This window comes from Anguilla rostrata, chromosome 1, assembly GCF_018555375.3.
Source record: "Anguilla rostrata isolate EN2019 chromosome 1, ASM1855537v3, whole genome shotgun sequence".
Lineage (NCBI taxonomy): Eukaryota > Metazoa > Chordata > Actinopteri > Anguilliformes > Anguillidae > Anguilla > Anguilla rostrata.
The window spans coordinates 50,948,182-50,967,571 of NC_057933.1; the positions used below are offsets into that span (position 1 = coordinate 50,948,182).

The 19,390-nt window shown below is 42.2% G+C and overlaps 1 protein-coding gene across 10 annotated transcripts in view; it reads left to right on the forward strand.

The window, feature by feature from the left end:
* Nucleotides 1-19,390, forward strand: part of pleca (plectin a) — a 201,151-nt gene that overhangs the window by 32,641 nt on the left and 149,120 nt on the right. For 2 of the 10 annotated variants that reach the window (XM_064341235.1, XM_064341242.1), the window contains exon 1: nucleotides 11,714-11,982. The exons of the other annotated variants lie outside the window; for them this stretch is intronic. In XM_064341235.1, coding sequence (XP_064197305.1) covers nucleotides 11,892-11,982 — 91 coding nt within the window. In that variant the 5' untranslated portion in view covers nucleotides 11,714-11,891. Of the gene's footprint in view, nucleotides 1-11,713; nucleotides 11,983-19,390 lie in introns of those variants that run through there. 10 annotated transcript variants of the gene reach the window in all.

Below are 19,390 nucleotides of genomic sequence, written 5' to 3' on the forward strand. Positions count from 1 at the left end.
ACCCTGGGTCGTGGCAGAGGACAGGAGCAAGGTGGCTAGCTCGCATGCATTCTTCTCGTGCCTTAGAGAAAGCCAGCACCTCAGGGTCTGGTCCCGTACAGAAAAGGTCATATGTTAGTATGGAAAAGGTGGAACATTTTCACCTCACCCTTGAGCTATACTTGCTGTACATATTTGTGGTCACTTGAGCTATATATCAGCAGGTATGCCCTCTAAAAACAGTATTTCCAGTGCATTTTGCTGATTGTGAAAGAGTGCCTGCAGGGCTCCATAAAGCTAATTTTCCACTGACCCCCCCCCCCCCCCGCTGTGCGTGTGCTGTTCTGACACGATCTGCTTCAGCCACTGACGTCTCACCTGCTGTTGACCGCCAAATTATGAATACCTTTATGACCTATCGTTGACTTTTCAGGAAGTTGTTCTCTGTTTTTTACTGGCTTCTATAGTGCCACCTGCAACTGCCGCTTTCTCATTTGTCCATCAGTAAATGAGTGGAGTCGCAGGCTACCCCGGTGCGTTTGTTCACTGGCTGGTGGAAATGATGCAGGTCATGTGCAAGTTGGGGTTCCTTAATGGGAGGTTAATGTCTTATTTCTGGTGAGACATTCTTGTTAAGAAGCTTCTAGCATATGGATCACAGTAAGCATTGATGAAGGTGTGTTCTGGCTATGGATATGTACAGGCTAAACACTCAGTAGTTTTGCTTGATTAGCATTAGCTTGGGACAGTCCTGCTGTCACATCTGGGGGGGGGGGGGGTGTGTTGTTGCTTTGGGTCTGTACACACGCCTCCAGTGTACGCCTCAGGTGAGACTCAGTGAAAAGACAGCGTTACAGATGACCTTCTGACTTTCATCCTGTAGAGCTTAATGATCAAGTTACATTATGGATATTTAATGGCAAAATGTGGAAATGAAGGAGACTGAAGCAATTTCATCTTTAGTCTCTCTCTCTCTCTCTCTCTCTCTCTCTCTCTCTCTCTCTCTCTCTCTCTCTCTCTACCCTCTCTTTCCCACTGATTGCGGATCACCTTTCTTTGAATCTTGACTGTCACAAGTGTAAGACAGGGTTTTTCAGACGGAGTATATGATTAGCATCGGTAAATGCATTTTGCAGTATTTCTCTTGTTCTGTTGGGGAAAAAAAAAAAACATTGCAGTCAACCACCTTTGGATTATCATAAACAACTAAGATTTGAGTTATTGGTCATTAAGTGGCCTGTTTGTAACATACTGTTCTGTTCTGCTGCCTACACAGAGCCACCCAGGCACAGTTCAGACCCTGGGTAATAAAATCAGCAGTGTGGCGTCTTTTCATTTCAGCACAGAGCCTCACAGATCGCTGGTGCCGGTCTCCGGGGCCCAGCGTGGACACAGGAGGTGAAAGGCCGCTCGGAGGGGGGGTGGGGAGGTGGGGGGGTCGGAGGGTTCCTCGAGGGAGGGCCGACGCTCCACCTCTCAGTTGTTCAGGGTCTGGCTGCGATTGATCTGCAGCTCTGGCCGCCTCCTGCTCCCCTCCCCCCCACCTCCTCCTGAGCAGTGTTCCAGTGTCCCCTGCTGGCAGGCCCTCAGCTCTGCGGGAGGTGGAGGAGCTGTCTCAGACTGTGGGCGAGCGGGGAACCGCCTCAGTGATTGCTCCCTCCGCGTGATGCTTTTTTATCTGGAGGTGTCGGGGATGGGGGCGTTGATATGGACTTTGCATGGCATACATTTTCCACGTTGTGAGCACATTGAAGATTTCCAGGTCTCATTTTACACAGAAAATTTAAAAGAAATGTTTTACCTGTTCATAGCTTGTCATATTTATGGACAACAGAACCTAGACCTATGCAGATTAAATGCAGACTAAATGCTAACTGGAGTCAGGCATTGCTGTATGCTGATTCTAGACTATGACGCACTGTGCGGTGTCATCATTTCAGGCTGCAGCATTAGCGCTGACTTCAGTGACATGAAGATGCATTTAGTGTATTGTCTTAGATTTGCTCTCACTTGTCATGGTAGGTTTCACTCAAAGTTACGGTATTTCCAGGTTAATTGGTGTTGTACGTTGAATAATACCCTCAATTACACGCCCCAGCTGTTTGGTTGACAGAATGCTTGTGACAGCATTCAGTGTTTACCGAAGAAGAACTTTCAGTATGTTGTGAAGAACTGAAGTATTTACTTCTATATATTGTTTGCTTAAGTACATGTAGAAGGCTTTATTTATCTAATATATTGTACATGGGAGAGTGACAGGGCTCCCTATTGATTTAAGGGTCTCAGAATCTAATGGTGATGTTTTGTTTGAAACTTTCATATTTTCCCCTCTGCACCCTTGTACTGTAAGTTTCATGGATTTAATATCCAGAAGACATCTGTGATACAGAACCTAACTGAGAGAGCTAGGTATGTCCAACAGCTGTGCAAACAGTGATCTCCATACTTTCCTGGGCTGGTCACTCCAGTGATGGTCTGAGTTTTCCATTTGGGGACAGGGTGACCTTTGACCCGAGGGCAGCTGCTCCTTCTCTCCTGGCCCCTGTGAACTGTGGCCTGCTGGGCCCGAGGTGTGCGAATAGCTGAAATCACAGGGTGTGTCGCGCGCACCGGTGGCCTCCATGCGGAGTGTTCCAGAATGCTTGGAATGTTTGACGCTTAGCCCTAGGAAGGTAACAAGGTGGTTGCTTTCCATTACCCAGAATCCCACGCAGCCACGCTGTTTTAAAATGCAGAGGGCCTTTGTGATAACTATAGATGGGTATGTGATAACCAGAGTCCATAACCAGATGGTCGGGTTCGGTGGAGATTGTGGTTTGGAGCTGGTCACTCCTTTTAGTTTTGGACTGGGCTGCAGTTGAAAACATGATGATTGGAACCATTTCCAACATTGTAGACTGCTTTTGAGAGTACGGATGGGTTAATCTGCTCCCTCTAGTGGATTAAATGGCGCAGCACAGCACAGTAATTTAATGCGACATGTACAAAATGTACTATCAAAGTGTGTGCTATCAAATTAATGCTGTGGACACTAAATATCACATTACAAGGGTAACAGAGATTTCTGCTTGGGATAAGCGGTCTGACCCCCCCACGCTATGTTGACAATTTGTCACTGAGACCAAACATGTTGTTCTCTGCATGTGGGCCCCCCTACTTCCAAAAATATCCTGGTGACTCTTCTGGAGTTTGTTGGAAATTAGAAGTTAGAAGGTTTGTTGACTTTTGAATCATTACAGTGCACCCTTGCTATGCTGGGTTACACTTAGACATTTGTGTTTTTTAATTCCTTAATTATAATGTGAAATAAAATGAATAATTCATGATTCATTCAATAATCATTCAAAACTGGAACATTAAAGCGTCTTTATTTTGTGAATCAGGTCTTTATTTTGATTGTTTTTACATGGGTGTGGAGGTGACTAGACATGTGACCACTGGCCAAATATTTCATCATCTTCTATTATTCATAGTTTTCTTTTCCATTGGTTCATGACTGTAGTTGGAGCTGCAGTACAGCTCAGCTCAGCTTGTCTCTCTCAGTGAAGAATTCTGCCTTCTCCTTTACTTAACCCACTGAGATCCAATCATTTATCTATAATAAACTGAAAGTAGCAGCCTGTTGGCAAACTGGCAGTGTGTGCAGCTGTGCTTTATTGGTGGCAGTGGCAATCCAATTATAGGAAACCTTCTGAAATCACATACCAAGGGGATTCTTTAGAAATGCAGGAAAGAACACAGGTGGCCACAATATGAACATGGACACAAATTAACACAATAATGGAAATGGTCAAGTCCTGTATGCCAAATAGAACCATGGCCTGTATCAGTGATATTAACATTATATGACTATTCATGATTCCATGAGTATTGAGGAAAAAATATATATTTGATGTTATGTTTCTTGTAATGTTGTGTGTATTGGATTTTATCAGTGGCGAATGGGGTCTCTGTTGTTGCCATGTTGATTGCATGAGGTGGGGGGGAGAGGGGTGGAGGAAAATGCCAAGCCCTGTCCTTGACAACACCAGTCCACAGTGCCTCTTTGTCCACATTCTGGCAGTTGGCCAACTTAGCCTGTGCTCCTTGTGTGCAGGACTTAGAGGCTGGCTAGTGACACTGGGATTGGCCTGCCCAGAGCCTTTATTGCTGAGATCGAGGGTAATGGCCCTGTCCGCACACACGTAATCTCACATCCACCGTGACTTCACCATGTGTCAGCAGGGAAATGAACACAGCCAGCAGTACAGGCAGTCCCACCCAGGGGTCAGCACTAAGTAAGTCTCCTGGGCTCCCCAGCTGGTGCTGGAATTCCTTTGAACATGACCCTCCCAAACCTGCAATACCCACTGTCTCCACAAGGTGGCAAGTAGGATGTTGTGGACAATTTTAGAACCTTGATTGGTGCCATTGGAAAAATGTGCTTCATGGTTTGTGCTTTTAAATAAGCTTGAGTTTTCATGTTTCCATATGCATGGTCAGTTTAGGGTAGTCCTTTATCTCAGCAGAACATATTACAAGGCTACAAAAATGAGGTTTTCATTAAAGCAAGTCTGATTTTGACAGATGCCCCTCTGAATATCGTTGCAGTCCAGTAGCTGTTTAATGTAACATTACTCTATTGGCTTCAGAGCTTTTTAATGTAATAGTAATTTACTCGTGCGAAGAACAGAGCATTCTCAGTTCATCAGTACGGATAGGCCCCAAGGATGAGGAAACAAAACCACAGGTAGTGTATGCTGTGATATCCTTACAGTAATAAGTAATGACATAAATATTATCCTAAAGGTACATTTATCCTGCCCATGCAACAACACGGACAACAATTTTTTTTTCATATTTTACAAGTGGAACAAAAAAGTGCCTGTGAGAACAATCCGTCAGTCAGTTGATCCGCATGCTGTAAGCCTCTGCGGCTGGGTTTCAGTCTGTGAAGTCCGGGCCAGGCGGATAGCTGTGAGGTCACTTTGAAAGACAGCGTGGGGGAAATAAACAGAGAGGGGTGTCCTGTTTGAAAGGGCCCACACAGTGTCTTTGGACGCAGGAACGGTGACCAAGTGTTGTGTCCCTCCGTTTGTGTGATTGGAACTGGAGGGGCGGGAGGGAGCGGGGCTCTGATGTGAGAGCCAAATTTTTGGTTGCCCATTAGCTCTGGACTGTTCCTGCTTTGTTCCTGTCCGAGGATTTATTATGGACTCGTTTTAACATTAATTAACACCAAGGTGCCTCCTGAAAAATACATTCAAACACACTCAGCACACACTGTAATGAACTGCTCGGTGGAGACAGGAATTTGCCTCAGTATGAATCTCCTTCAAATAAATCCTCAAGATATTGAAATATTGAAGTTCAATAACTTGTGGCATTAAATTTTGGTCCAGTGGACACTTATATATGATAACGTGCAAGGGGTGAGTTACAGAAGCCAATCAAGTTTGATTTCATTTCCCCAATGCGAGGTACTTTGCATTGTTTTGAAAGCATTCCTGTTTGAAAGCCTGGTTATTTTTCTCAACTTGGATATTATTGGGGCTGTCAGACCCTTGCAATAGTGTGATTGCTAAGATCTGCTGTGTTCAAAAAGAATCCTTTCTTGGACCTAGAATCAGCCTGAATCTTTAGCAACAAGCCAAGCTATTCCTCTCCATAGTAGCGCATCTGATGCTACTTTTACTGTGCTTACATTGCATTACATTACATTACATTTATTTGGCAGACGCTTTTATCCAAATCCAAATCCTGTGCTGTTTATTACCCTTTATTATTGCATTGTGTCTTGTATGATTTTTACTGAGAGTTTATTGCCTTCACAGTTGCTTGATGTTACAATGTAGTGCAAATATTTTAGTACTCCTCATCGAAAGGTTTTGGCCTGTTTTTTTATGAAACATATTTTAGCAGCTTGGACCTGCTTTTCTTTTATTTTGTAACATTTAGTGAAAACACTAGATACTTTTCATTCACTGGAATGGTAATGGAAAATATTTACAATGTAATGTGTGATATCACAGAGTTATTAGCGGGTGACTAAAATGTACTGGGGAATTAAGCACGGAAGTGTAAAATATGGAGAGTTTAGCAGTTTCCCGCTGTAAATGAGTGGTGCCCATTCCTGATCCTCTATATCTACACTCCTGAGGGTTTAAAAATGCAGACCAACTGCTGATTGAAGCAAGAAACCACAGGGGATCCACATTCCAGTCTTATCAAAAATTCATATTATTACAGGCACAGTTGACTTTCTGGAGTTTTTTGCTTTTTTTCAGTTTCAGTTTTTTTTTGTTGATTGGCCTATTTTTTGTGTACAATAAAGTTTATTTTAATCTATTTAGAAAAGACAACCTGCTGGGACTGGCAAACTGTCCATGGTGTATTCCTGCATCTTGCCCAATGCATTCTGGGATAGCCTTCATTTCCTCCCGTGACACCTGACCTGATGGATGGATGGGCAACCTGCTGGTTTTACGGTGCTGTGTTTATAATTCCTACTCAGTTCATTACATTTCTTTATTGGGGTCCAGAAGGCCTTGAGGCTTCCCTTGTGTCAGAAATGGGCTGTTTCTCCCGGGCGTTATAGCTTTGACAGTGTGGGGACGCTGTGGCCTCAAGAAGAACCCTGTGAAAGGGAGCGTTAGGAAGCCAGCGCTGCGTTCAGAGGCTCGAGCGAACGCTGCTTGTCGGGGTCCAGCATCGTATTACACGAGTGTGTATTTATACACCCTGTCGCTACGGCAATCTGCTTGGAGATCTCGGCTATCAGCTGGTGCCCCCTGCAGTTATGTTTCGGCCTGAGGAGGAGGCGCTGGGGAAGGTGTGATGTCGTATGTAGCCTCTGATGTCATCATGCGGCCAGCGCCGCCGTAACTGATGGCCATTGGGGTCCAAGAGGGTCACGGGGCCATCGGAAATATTACTTCAATGCTCGTGACATTTTTGTGTATGTATTCACATAAACTTAACACCCATATGTTCATACAGGACTGCACACATTGAAAAGTTGCGTGGGTGATATTTAACGTGTGCACCTGTTCCTGGTGGAGGGAGGAAAGACTGGCAAGCGCACCGCTTGCTTAAACTGATATGGTGACATATCTACACAGTCGCGCTTACACACACACACACACACACATACACACGGGTAGGCATGGCCATACGCATGTACACACACATACACAATGTGGCTCATGCAGTGAAGAGGAAAGTAAACAGATAGATTAATTTACATGTGTGTGGTTGAAACATTCAGGGACACAAGTGAGTGAGAGTAGCTGTTTAATATTAGGCTTTTACTACTGGGCATAGCTCCAGTCAAGTGACAGTGTTAAAGCGATAGTTCACTTTCATTTATTATGTATTTTCTTCACTTTTCATTCATTTTTTAAATTTCACTTTTATGCTTTCAATTGTCATGGCCAGTTTTTCTGTGCACTGAAGGATTTTTTAGATACTTTCAGAGTTTCTGACAATCTGCTGGCTGTAAATATTGGTGTAGGGCTTGCAATTATATGGTTTAAAGCAAGAATGCTTCAAGTCACTCCTAAGCTTGTATAGTTATGGTGATGTTAGGTTTCCAGGGGCTGTACATATTTACAGCTTAATTGTTATATAGTGTTTGAAATGATAAATATACATTTTATTTTATGCCAGTACTTTTTTTTAAATGAACGCAGTAGTCTCATTGCATATGCAGGTACTATGGGAAACAGGTCTAAATGACAGTAAGATTAAACATAAATGTTTTAAAGTAATTTTGTAATATAGAAGGGTGCAACGATACATTGGTCCAAACTGAAGTATCGGTTCAAAGGGCAACGATCCGACCCAGTCGGTCCTACCTGCAAAAATTGATCCGTATCGTTATGAGCAAACCGTTCATTTCAATGTCCGTGATCTGACAGTAATTTGCTCTCTAGCAACACTGCCAACAACACTGTTTATGTTTTCCGACTCAACCACATCATCACTTGTGCTAGTGCCATTTTTCCTTGCACTCTCAACCTCATTTTGGTTGTACAGTACTGTGCTGAAGTCATAGACCACCCCTTTGTTTTTGAGTTTTCATTCAGATCAGCCATTCTGTGCAATGTTTTTTTTTTTCAGTGTCAGACAATAATGGAGGAAACACATTTAGAAGAAAATTACAAAAAAGCCTCCACCAGTAGTATTTAGACTATCAGTATTTTTCCATTTCTTTTGTGCACCCTACTATTACCAAGTCTTCCATCCGTCTAATCAACAGGCAAGTTACAGAGTGGCCTCCCAACAAAAGTTGTTACCAGAAGTGTCAATGATGTTATGTTAGAACCCTTTTCCTTCCAAGGTCACTCTTAACATTCAAGAAAACAACTATACAAACACACCTTAGCTACCTAGCAGATTTCTTTGTCATGGGCATCTAAGATGGCTAAAGGAGATATTTCTCATGCGATTAGATATAAGATAATTCAACTGCATAAGGAAGGCGCAAGTCAAAGGAAAAAACAGGAGTTTCCAAAACTGGAGTTCAAAAGATTATTTCAAGATACTGAAAAATATAGCAATAATAAAGCAAAAATATAGCAATTAAAAAAAAAGAAAATAAATATAGAAATAGTTGCATTCAAAGCAGTCAGGCAGTCACAAGTATGCCATAATGCTCGGCCGACATGTCCAATAGCAGAAACTCCCAGGGACCTACGCTAGCACAGCACCAGCGGGTTTTAGCCTGCTCAAGCCCACCTAGCAGCACGGTGAAATTCTGTAACATAAGCACGCATATTCACAAACAAATATTCATTGTGCATCTTAGTCTAGCTTTTTGTTGCAGAAAAGTCCTATAGCTCTTCCGCCATATGAGCCAAGAAGTTTATTGGAATCTTATTCTCAAGCCTGAAATTGTTACTTTGTAAAATATGGGACCCACAGCAAATTCTCGGCCCATTATCATCGCCAGCCAACTAACGTTGCCAAACATAACAAAATTTGGTTAGCAGGCTAATAAAGACAGCTACCTAGCATTACCAAAAGCTGGCGACCCTATCTCTAGCACTAACCCCGCTGAAAATGCACCAGTGGCAGTCCCACACACATTTCCTCTTCTTCTTATTCTTCTTCTATTGGCCGTATGTTTCACATACAGCCCACAAAGACAAAATAGTCATGCCCGGAAACATCCCAAACACATTTTAGAATAACAAACACTGCCAGACAAGCGAGGACTTGGCTGAGGTAAGCACAGACACAGATTGCCAAAGCATCATAGTAATGACTGAGCATGGTTGTTCTTATATTTTCATGGTGAAAATGCTGCATAGTGTGCCTTTAAAATGGATAACACTTCCCATCATATTACACTTGATTGCACCAATTCAGATTTTATACATGATTGGGTTGATATAATAATTATGAACGTGAAGTTGGCTTGAAGTCCCAGAACAGATCAGTGCTTGCTGTGCACCCCACTTTTAACAGCTCAACTGGGTCAATGTTAAAATGGGAATCCCACACTCTACGTTTCTAATGGCAATATTCTGTGGACAATAATTCTGCATTTTCCCAAAGCATTACTACTGACATTTTTTGTAAGTGTCTTTTGAAGAATTCCTTTTGAATTGTTAACAGTTAATTATATAGCTGAAAGACAACTGCAATTTTGAAGTTACAGAAGCAGTAGCTACATCTAGTAAAATGTACTCTGGTTCTCTGAGCCAGCGCCTTTGGCAGACAGACTTTTTCACTTTTTCTACAGAAGTTATTCATGTCAATCAGCTTGCTGTAAGGTGAAACAGCCATGCTCCTTTTTGGTGTTTGAGTATGTAACCCACTGATTGTAAGCTCAGTTCCAAAAGCAGCATGGTGTACGGCCCTCCTTCTCAGAGAATCAGCCTTCCCAGCTGGAGGGATCCACTGTTCATTTTCAAATATGATCATCACACTGAAAATGATGGTAGGAAATGTGACTCAAAAGCACCTGCAATACAGAGATCTACTCCTTTGACTTATGTTTTTTTTTTCTAATTTATATTGTTATACGCATTTATTGGGATTAAACGTAACTGCAATTACAACTGAAGAATTAATTTAAATATACATTGGGAGAAAATATGTTCATTTTCTATTTAAGCTTACTGTAATACAATAACTGTTTGAGTATTTGGGGGAGGCTTAGAAAGAAGCTTGGAATTCAACATTAAAATTATACAAGATCTCTATGCCGTATATATCCCAAAGCAAAAAATCTATATTTTATGAATAGATATAAGTTGTGCATTTCTACTGGTAGCATTTGTAGACAAAACAGGGTAACAGGTGGCCCAGGAGTGAGACGGTAGCAGCAGTGGGCCTGTCCTCTGTCCTCTGCCTGGCATTGGCACATTCATTGTCAGTCCCATCGCATGCAGAATCAATTACAAACGGACAAGCGGTGCCCGACTCCCAAAGAAGCCCTGGCTTTTGTCAGACCTCAGCGACATCCTTTTGGAAAGCTATCCCACCACTCATTGTTGTATTTGCTTTTTTGCTTCCTGCACATCCCCGTATTTCCTGTATTTCACAGGACAATCAAACACAAACACTCACACACACACACACACACACGTACACACACATGCTTGCACACACATCCTGTCTTTCCTGTGGTCTGTAGAGTACCGATAATTGTGATAAAGTGGAGTTGTTGTCATTCTTTTCCTCTAAGCAAAATGTTTCCATTTTCCTCCAAGAGCAGTGCAGGGTCTGGATTTGCGTGTTTCGCGCTGGGTTTTTCCGACCGTGACGGGGTTGGATGGGGGATCTCTGAGCAGGACTTCCTTTCAGGAAGATGCAGTAGCTGATGTTATAAGCCTTGGCCTCTGTGACCAGTAGAAGCCTACATAGACATAGCATTATGTGAGGAACTTCCCAATCAAGCAGCCCAGTCACATCTCCCCTAGTTAAGGTTGCTCATCTTTGTCTTGTAGAGTAAATATAGGCTTGCTTCAGGACGAAAAACGTCAATAACTAGTGTAATAAAGAGAAAAATGTTGCTCTCTGATTACATATTTATATTATTGTTGATATTAAAATCCACGTTTATTTTTTGGCCAGTTTGTATAAGTTAGTCAGTTGACTATTAGTAGTACCCATTGGGCTCCCACCCTTAGTTTAGATTTAAATACGGAAGAGTTGTAGTTGCAGTCTTTTACCGTCAATGTGATTTATATAGTTATGCATCATTCACGTGTGTTCATAAGAGCAGCATTTGCTGTGTTTCATTTAGGGGTTTTCTCAACACCTGCAGCATCGAGCAACAGCTTGTTTTAGTTTGTTCGTCAGGCCTGAGGCGCGTGCGTGTACTTATGACTGCGGGCAGAGCCGCATCGCGTCACGCTCAGAACGCAGCCCAAGCGTCTCGCTGCCGGGAAACGCCGGAATGCCAAGGGCTCTCTCGGCTCTGGGAAGTAACGGGTCTTTGTTTGAGTCTCGGTTTTCCCTCTTCCCTTTAGTCAGGCTCTGCGCTACTTATAAACCCCGCCAGCCTGGTTATCCATCCCCCCCGGGGGTGGAGAGCCAGGGGGGCTGCACAGCGTAGGTGTCTGTCTGTGTGCGTGTGTGTGAGAGAGCGAGGTGTGCGCTTAGCCCACTGCGTGGGTGTATGAAGGCTGCCTCAGGAATCGTGCTCCTGTCCCTTTAAGAGGCGGGGCCTGACATGTGTATTGGTATTTTCCAGGCAAGGGAGGACGGCAGAGCTGGTGGTGGTTTTGGAATGAAATCCAGGGCTAGGGAGAGAACGCTCAGTGAGAGAGGGAGAGGGAGAGAGAGGGAGAGAGCGAGAAAAGCTCACTGCACTGTATTCTGAAAAAAGCTGAGCAGACAACAGAAGTTGTTGCGGTTAGAGGAGAAGACAGAAGGGAAGAAAAAGAGAAGAAGCGGACATCTGTCTGTCAGTGCCAGGCATGGCCATGTACGACCCTGCCAGCCTACCCCCCAATGCTGAGGAGCAGGACTTCGTCCAGGCGTATGAAAACGTTAGAGAAAAGTATAAAGGTAATGTCCCAGACTGAACCGTAACCCTCAGTTTTTTCTGCCTTGGAGTAGAGATCGGTAGTACTGACCGGTACCCATATGTCTGTGTGTGTGTGAACTAGGGGGGCGGTGCATGAGTGCGTGTGTGTGTGTGTGTGTATGTTTGTGTGTGTGTTTAATAGAAGTGTTGATGTCGGGGTGGGAGTCCCTTACTGCTGACTGTAGTTAAATAGTTCCATATTGGCTGGCACACATGTTTGCTATCACTGTATAGAACAGATGTTGTAAAAGTAGAGAGGACGCCCTTCAATGAGTCCTTGTAAAACGGTATTCATTTTTTTGACATGATCTTGCTGATATACGTATACTGACTGTATGACTTTTTTAATGGTATGGTATTGTTATTGCAAGTAAAGGTGTCTGCACATTGATAATTATTTCTGTTGCTGGATACTTGGCCTAACAAGTGCTGGAAAGTCTGAATGGCCGTCTGCCATGTCTGTATAGCTATTCCCTAAAATGACCTCTTTACTTCTGAACTCTCACTGATTCAGAGTCACTTCTGCATGTGAACATATGTGTCAGGGTATCTCATGGTAATGCCTTGGTTACTCTTGTTTTGACCTTTAGCTTTATCTGTGACAGCTGTTATTCATTGCACACCATGCATGTGATGTCACACATGAACATGGTCACAGGTGTTTTTAAAAAGTCTCTGGGTACTTACTCCATAACCTAATGAATCATAGTATTTCAGGTTGCCAAGCAATGAGCATTAACTGAAATAATCAGATGCTATTTAAGAACACTCCTTTTATGTATTTGTAGTATGGATAAGTATCACTCATCATTATTTTGGTGTGTAGAATCCTCTCTGTGATTTACAGGACACCGTTTCAAACAGGGTTGTTAATAGATGCAGTTTGAGGACTGCACATATGTGTGTTCATTCATAGTCTCTAGACAGTTGTCCTGCTGCCCCCCCCCCCCTTTCTGTCTTGCTCTCTCTCTGTCTATGTTTCTTGCTGTCTCTCGCTTTCTCTTTGTTTCTCATTTGCCCCTCAGCCAAACCCCAGCTGATTGTCCAAAAGACGGCAAGTTGAGGCGTCTTCTAAAAATATCGTCCCAGTTTGTTGTCCTGTTGGGGGACCCTCCGGTTTGCGCTGAATCACACTGGCCTGCAGCGCTTGTCTGGTGGGGAGAAATAGCTGGGGTTTATGCAAGCGATGCTGGTGTCTTTACTCATGCTAACATGCCTGCTAGAGCAGCAGTCCTTATAAAGGCAGAGAGGCAATGGTGACGTTCGAAAACGTGTCTCTCTCTCTCTCATTCTGTTTTTTGTCTTTTCTGTCTGTATGTTTGACAACTCTGTTCCACGACTGTTTCAGGAGTCTTGGCCCAGGTGCAGATCTCCTGTTAACTTTACTAGCTCAGGTACTGTTTGAGTGTGCAACCAGATGTACATAGAAGGGAGAGAGTAGATATAGGGTGACCAATCATGACACCCATATAAAAGCAGCGCATCACTAAATGAAAACTGGAGTGGCCATATTGGGCATAAGTAACCTTCTAAATCAGATATGGAAGTCGCTTTAGTTGACATAAGTGTTTCTGTAACCCCTGTTGAATTGAATGAAGGTGTATATGCTCATCTAGCTAACCGCTAGCAGCTAGTTCAGTGGTTCCCAAACTTTTTTTGGTCAGGGCTCCCTTTGGTAATAGGGCATTTTGTCTTATTGTACACCCCCCCCCACCCACACACACACACACTTTGGGAACCACTGAGATAGTTCATTGACAAGCCAGATAAGCAATCAGGTCACATAAACACACTGTAGCAACCCATCTTTGCTATATGTCAAACAAGCATCTGAGTCTATATCTTCCTGTGGGACTGTTTGTCAATCTGCATCTTCATTAGGAGGAACATTATGGCACTGCTGTTACTGATTTATAGAACTTTGTTCAATGAGGTGTTCAGATTCTGGTCTAGCAATTCTGTATTTATGAATAGGCACTGTGCTGCATCATAATCTGGCAGCAACTCGTTCAGGATCTGCTGATTGGTGGCCTTGCCAGGTGGGCATTCTTGTTCACGTCTGTTAAGGTCACGTGTTTCATTCCTCTCCTGTCCCCTTTTCCATGTGTAAATTGTTCCATTGACTCTCAATAACTCTCCTCTCTATGCCGTGGCCTTGCAGGAAGAGCATATATGTAAGGGTAGTGAGCAGTGCTGCCTTCCTGTGCTTCTGTACAGTGTTTCAGTCTTTCAAATAAACACCAGGTCTTCTGGAAATTACAATGGCTGATTTTTACTGCTGTGCTCTTTGGAACCAGAAGCCTGCAGTCCCGCTATTAGTGCCTCGGCGATAAACATCTGCAATTGCAGCATGGCTACAACAGGATTTACTCTGACTATATTCCTGCAAAATGAATTGTTTTGTACTAGTCAAATGTCTCATGTACATCATAGCAATTTCTTTATCAATCACGTTTTAAAGCTATCTAATCTATTTAAGCTTTTTTTTGTTTTACTGGAATATCGATTAGGACTAAGAACATTGTATTAGGTGTTTGTTCACTTGATATTGAATTCCATCCATTCTATTAGGCTTGTACTCAATGTCTGTAGTTTTACTATTGCTATTTTCACTTGGTGGCATTTACCATAAAGGCTTCGTATGTTGCTTTGGACTGAAGGCCCTGCCAGATGAATGTAAATGTAAATGCAAATGCCCACCAACTGTCCATGCATCACACCAATAAATCTGCCTTTATTTCCATGCTGTAGAATATAAAACACATTGGTCCTACTGACAGTCAAGCAAGGTACATGGAAACAAGGACACAACTTTCATAGTTGAAAGGAAGAACATTTTTTGGTGAATTTGGTACAGGAAGGGTTGAGTGCACAGTACATATTATTGACGTTAGCATTGTGGGACATTGATTGATTACTGTTTTTGACATCCAAAGAGGTTATGGTTATGGTTATGGTTCAGAAAATTTGACTTGTATATGGATAATGTTGCTATTTTATAATGATGGCATCAGAAGGGAACCGTTTTTAAACTTTTTCATGATTAGCATTTAGTTATGGGTCATTCCCATAACTTAGCCTAATACTATAAACTATGATTTGAAGATAATGTTGTTTAAATGCATTTATTCATACACTATATGACCAAATGTTTCTGGTGCTGTTTTTTAATGGTTTGGGCTAAGCCCCTTAGTTCCAGTGAAGAGAAATCTTAATACACTGATGTTTTACACAATTCTGTGCTTCCAACTTTGTGGCAACAGTATGGGGAAGGTTCTTTCCTGTTTCAGCTTGTCAATACCCCCAGGCACACAGTGAGGTCCATATAGAAATCGTTTTTTTGAAAACGGTTTGGAAGAACTTGACTGGCCTGCACAGAGCCCTGGCATCAAGTACATCCAACATCTTGGGAATCAGTTGGGAAGCCAACTGCGAGCCAGGCCTAATTGCCCAATCAGTGCCCGACCTCACTAATGCTCTTTTGGCTGAATGGAAGCAAATCCCTGCAGCAATGCTCTAACATTTAGTATAAAGCCTTCCCAGACAAGTGGAGGTTGTTATAGCAGCAAAGGGTGGACAAACTCCGTATTAATGCTCATAATTTTGGATGAGATGTTGGATGTCTGGTGTCCACATCCTTTTGGCCATGTGCTGTATCTCTAAGAATGATGAGAATATATCATTTTGATCATGTTTTGGGAGAAGAAATTTCCTGCCGACATGTCATAGATGTATGTCTGAACGCTGTATAACTGTAAGAGTTTGAAATATTAACTGTACACCAATAATTTCAAAACAATTGCAAAAAAGGCTTGTTTTGTTTTCTATTGGCTTGTGCCATGATAACATCAGGAGATTGAGTAGGAGTCCAGGGTGGGGTCTGTGTATGCGTTCCGCGAACCCCTTAAGCCTCTGTGATCAGACAGCTGCGGCCTTCCTTCTATTGCTGCTCCCATGATGATACAGATCTAATGGCAGTATCTAGTGAAGAGCTGTGAGTCTAAGCACACTGCACAGTCACCATGGTGTGCTTAGACTCATCTACTGTTGGTCTGTGCCAGGAGTCCTCATTAGTTATTTAAATTTATTAATAATTTTAAATACACAAAATTCGATGTTGTGTATTTAAAATTACGAAACCATGGAATGAACAAACGATGCATTCCAGGAACGCGCTCACAAGCCGAGCTGCCACAGTGGGTGGTCTCCTTCCTCGCAGTCTTTCATGACTGGCCTCTGTGGAGGACTGCCTGGTCAACCGGCCACCCAAACCTGTCCTCAGGACGGCAGCCATACAATGCAGTCGTGTTATATGCGCTGCTTTCGTGCTGCTCAAAATACCGCTCGCAAATATAGCCCAGCCTTTTTTGGAGAGCCATTTAGAGGGTTATTCGGAGTTCGGGGTAGACTTGATTGTCTGACCGCCGAGAAATTTAAATACCAGATTATTTTTGGATATTGCAACGAATAAGCTTCTGCGCTGTCATTAACAAGCCTGGTACACCAGTGAAAAATGGTTTCACTGTTGTGCAGAATATATACATATTTTCCTCAAGATGAGAATTGAGTGGAATCTATGTTGACTACAGTATTTGCTCATGCTGTTACCCATGAGGCTTTGCATGCATGCCATGTAGACAAAGACCATTTCATTCATTCCTTTGAGTACAAGTGTACAGTGTGGTATCCATTCTGGCTCAGAACTGTGGCGATGGGCCACCTGGCATAAAGATAGATACTTCCTGGGGGTGAGGGGGCTGTTGATTACAGTAAAATAATGAAAACTGACTACCGCTTGGCCTTTTTGAAAATCAATTGTGGGTACTATCAGCTGAAGACTTGCTATGGAAAATATTTACGCAGTTAACCTAAAGGATTACCATTGTTAGCAATTTTGGAAGATAAGAACCTAAGGTTGAACCTAGCCCTTGTTGTATGGTGCATTGCATAATCGAAAAAATTGACAAAAAGCATGGCTATTGTGGCATTGTGGAACTTTCAGTAGCTAAGAGCTCTGTTAGAGAAGAAAACACAAATAAAACTTGTCATACCACTCAATGTACTCTGATTAAGCCGAGTCATTTAAATGCACAAGCGGTGTGGTTTTCTTGCGCATATTTGGTGAAATTTCTAACAGGGTCTATATGCGCTGATTGGGTCCTCTCAACTTTCACCACAGTAATTATTAGATCATTAATGCTATACTGTGCCAGAAAATAAATCCGTTCACAGTCTTAAAAGTAGATGTGCTATTTAGAGTGAGGTTTGAGATGTTTTCTAAAGCAACATTATTTAAAGTGATGCCGTTCTTTAAAAGCTTGACTTTTTGCTACCCCTGAAATTTAAGCAAATAATAAAGAGCACGTACCTTATTTAAAATAAATTAATGTATATTTCATATATGTATTTCTGATTTTTTTTAAAATTCTTTCTGATACACAAATTTTAATTATACACTAAAAACAAGTACTGCAGATTCAGCACTGTCATAGACATAGTATTTCAATAGAAATCATCAATGGAAAGTATTCTAAGCTAAATATTCCAAGAGGCCTTAGCTGTATAGACTTCACACTGACACTAGGGAATGATTAATGATAGAGAAAGATTTTGACTGCATGTAATTGCTTGCCAGGATTTATAGTAGTCAGGAATAGCTCATTCCAAGGCCCTTCAAGACCATACCTGTCATGGTTATAGATTCTTTCTATATACTTTCCAACTAATTGTGCAGGTACAGCCTAGAACCTCATGGATATGAGATATTGGATATTAGACCTGAACTTAAAATGAAGAGTGGCAGGAATTTAAACAGGTGTCTTTAACTTTGACTAACAAATTAAAGAAGTATTTTTTTCCCTTCACGGATACATTTGGGAAGCTCAGAAATCATAAAAAAATAACTCAAAACTAACTAAGCAAATGGGGGGGGGGGGGGAGTACAATTCTTCCTTTTGATATTATAATCAATGTTAAGGAGAAATTGTGGATTGAATACAGGCCAGTAACATATTTGTTTTTGGCTGAGAGGGGACAGTTTGACATCCTTATTTTTCTCCATTTACTCAGACAGGGTTAAAGCTGAAAAGGCAGAGATATGATCACAGTACCTGTAATGTCATAGCAGAGAATGGAGCCCCCAGGCACATGGGGGGATTTATATAGAGGGTTGGCCTTACAATGTACTGCACTCACTGTCTCCCCCATACCACTGCTCTTAATTGCAAGTATGCAGTTGACACTGATTAGGGAATACCACTTTGTACTGAGGGTATCAGATAATATCAACAACTTTGCCAAGCCCTAACCCTGAAGCAGTGTTGGTCCAGAAGAATTTTAGTTTGCTGCCAAATTATTGGTAAAACTTTTTAAGACCTGAAACCATTCTTCTCCTGAGCTGTTCTCCTTCACATCTGTCATTTGTTGTTGATTTGTTAACCTAACAGATAACCCATGTCTTTCACTACAGTGTATATGGACCAGGTTCATCATGACTAAATAAACAGACTTAAGACAGGCACCTGAAGTAGCTGCAAATTAATTTCAAAGTGGCACAATGCTGTTCTGTTGAGTTACATGACTAGTTCTGATATTGCTCCAGTGCATGGATACCTCATGTCCTGTCTATTCTCCATATTTTGTTAACCCTGAAGTCTACAAGGAAGTGCTGTGGTGTACTGAAGGACCTGGCCATTGTGTTTCCTAAACAGATTCTCCACCAAGTTTAGAGACCACTTTGTCTTCTTTGTCTACTTTGTCTAGTGGCAATGCCACTTGTGTGTGTATGTGTAACCTCTTTGTCTCCGAGTGTATGGCAGTTTGCTCAGTCGTACTTTATTTAAAGGGGACTGTGATGATGGGTTAGATTTAGAATATGATTCTACAGAAAGCTGAGAGCAGGCAGGCAGCAGTGGCGATCCAGTCTGAATTTAGGCTGGAGAATCTATGAACAGTATCTTCTGTGAGCAGTATCTTTTTTTCTTCACAGATAGCTGTGTTATTTAATGTCACTTGGATGAGTGCAATAACAGATGCTGGGAGCAGTATAAAAGCTGATGGACAAATCATGAATCAGTGCACTGTTTTGGCCTTGGTCCAGTAAATATTGAATCTTTCAGAAAAGTGAACTACACACATTTAGTTCTTCAACAGTGTGTGTTGCTTGGCAAGGCCAGACAGCACTAGTCAATTTCTCTCAGTTCCCACCTCTTTGTAGGCGCCTATGTTATTATTACAGCAGTTGGGCAAATTTATCAACAAAGAAAAAATGGCAAACTTACATTCAGCGTGAAAAAATGTCTGACATCTTTAAAAAGTTTTTTTCCAATTTTCCTGAAGAATTTAAAAAATATGTTTAGATGGTCTACAAAGTCCTCAGTTTCTGAAGGT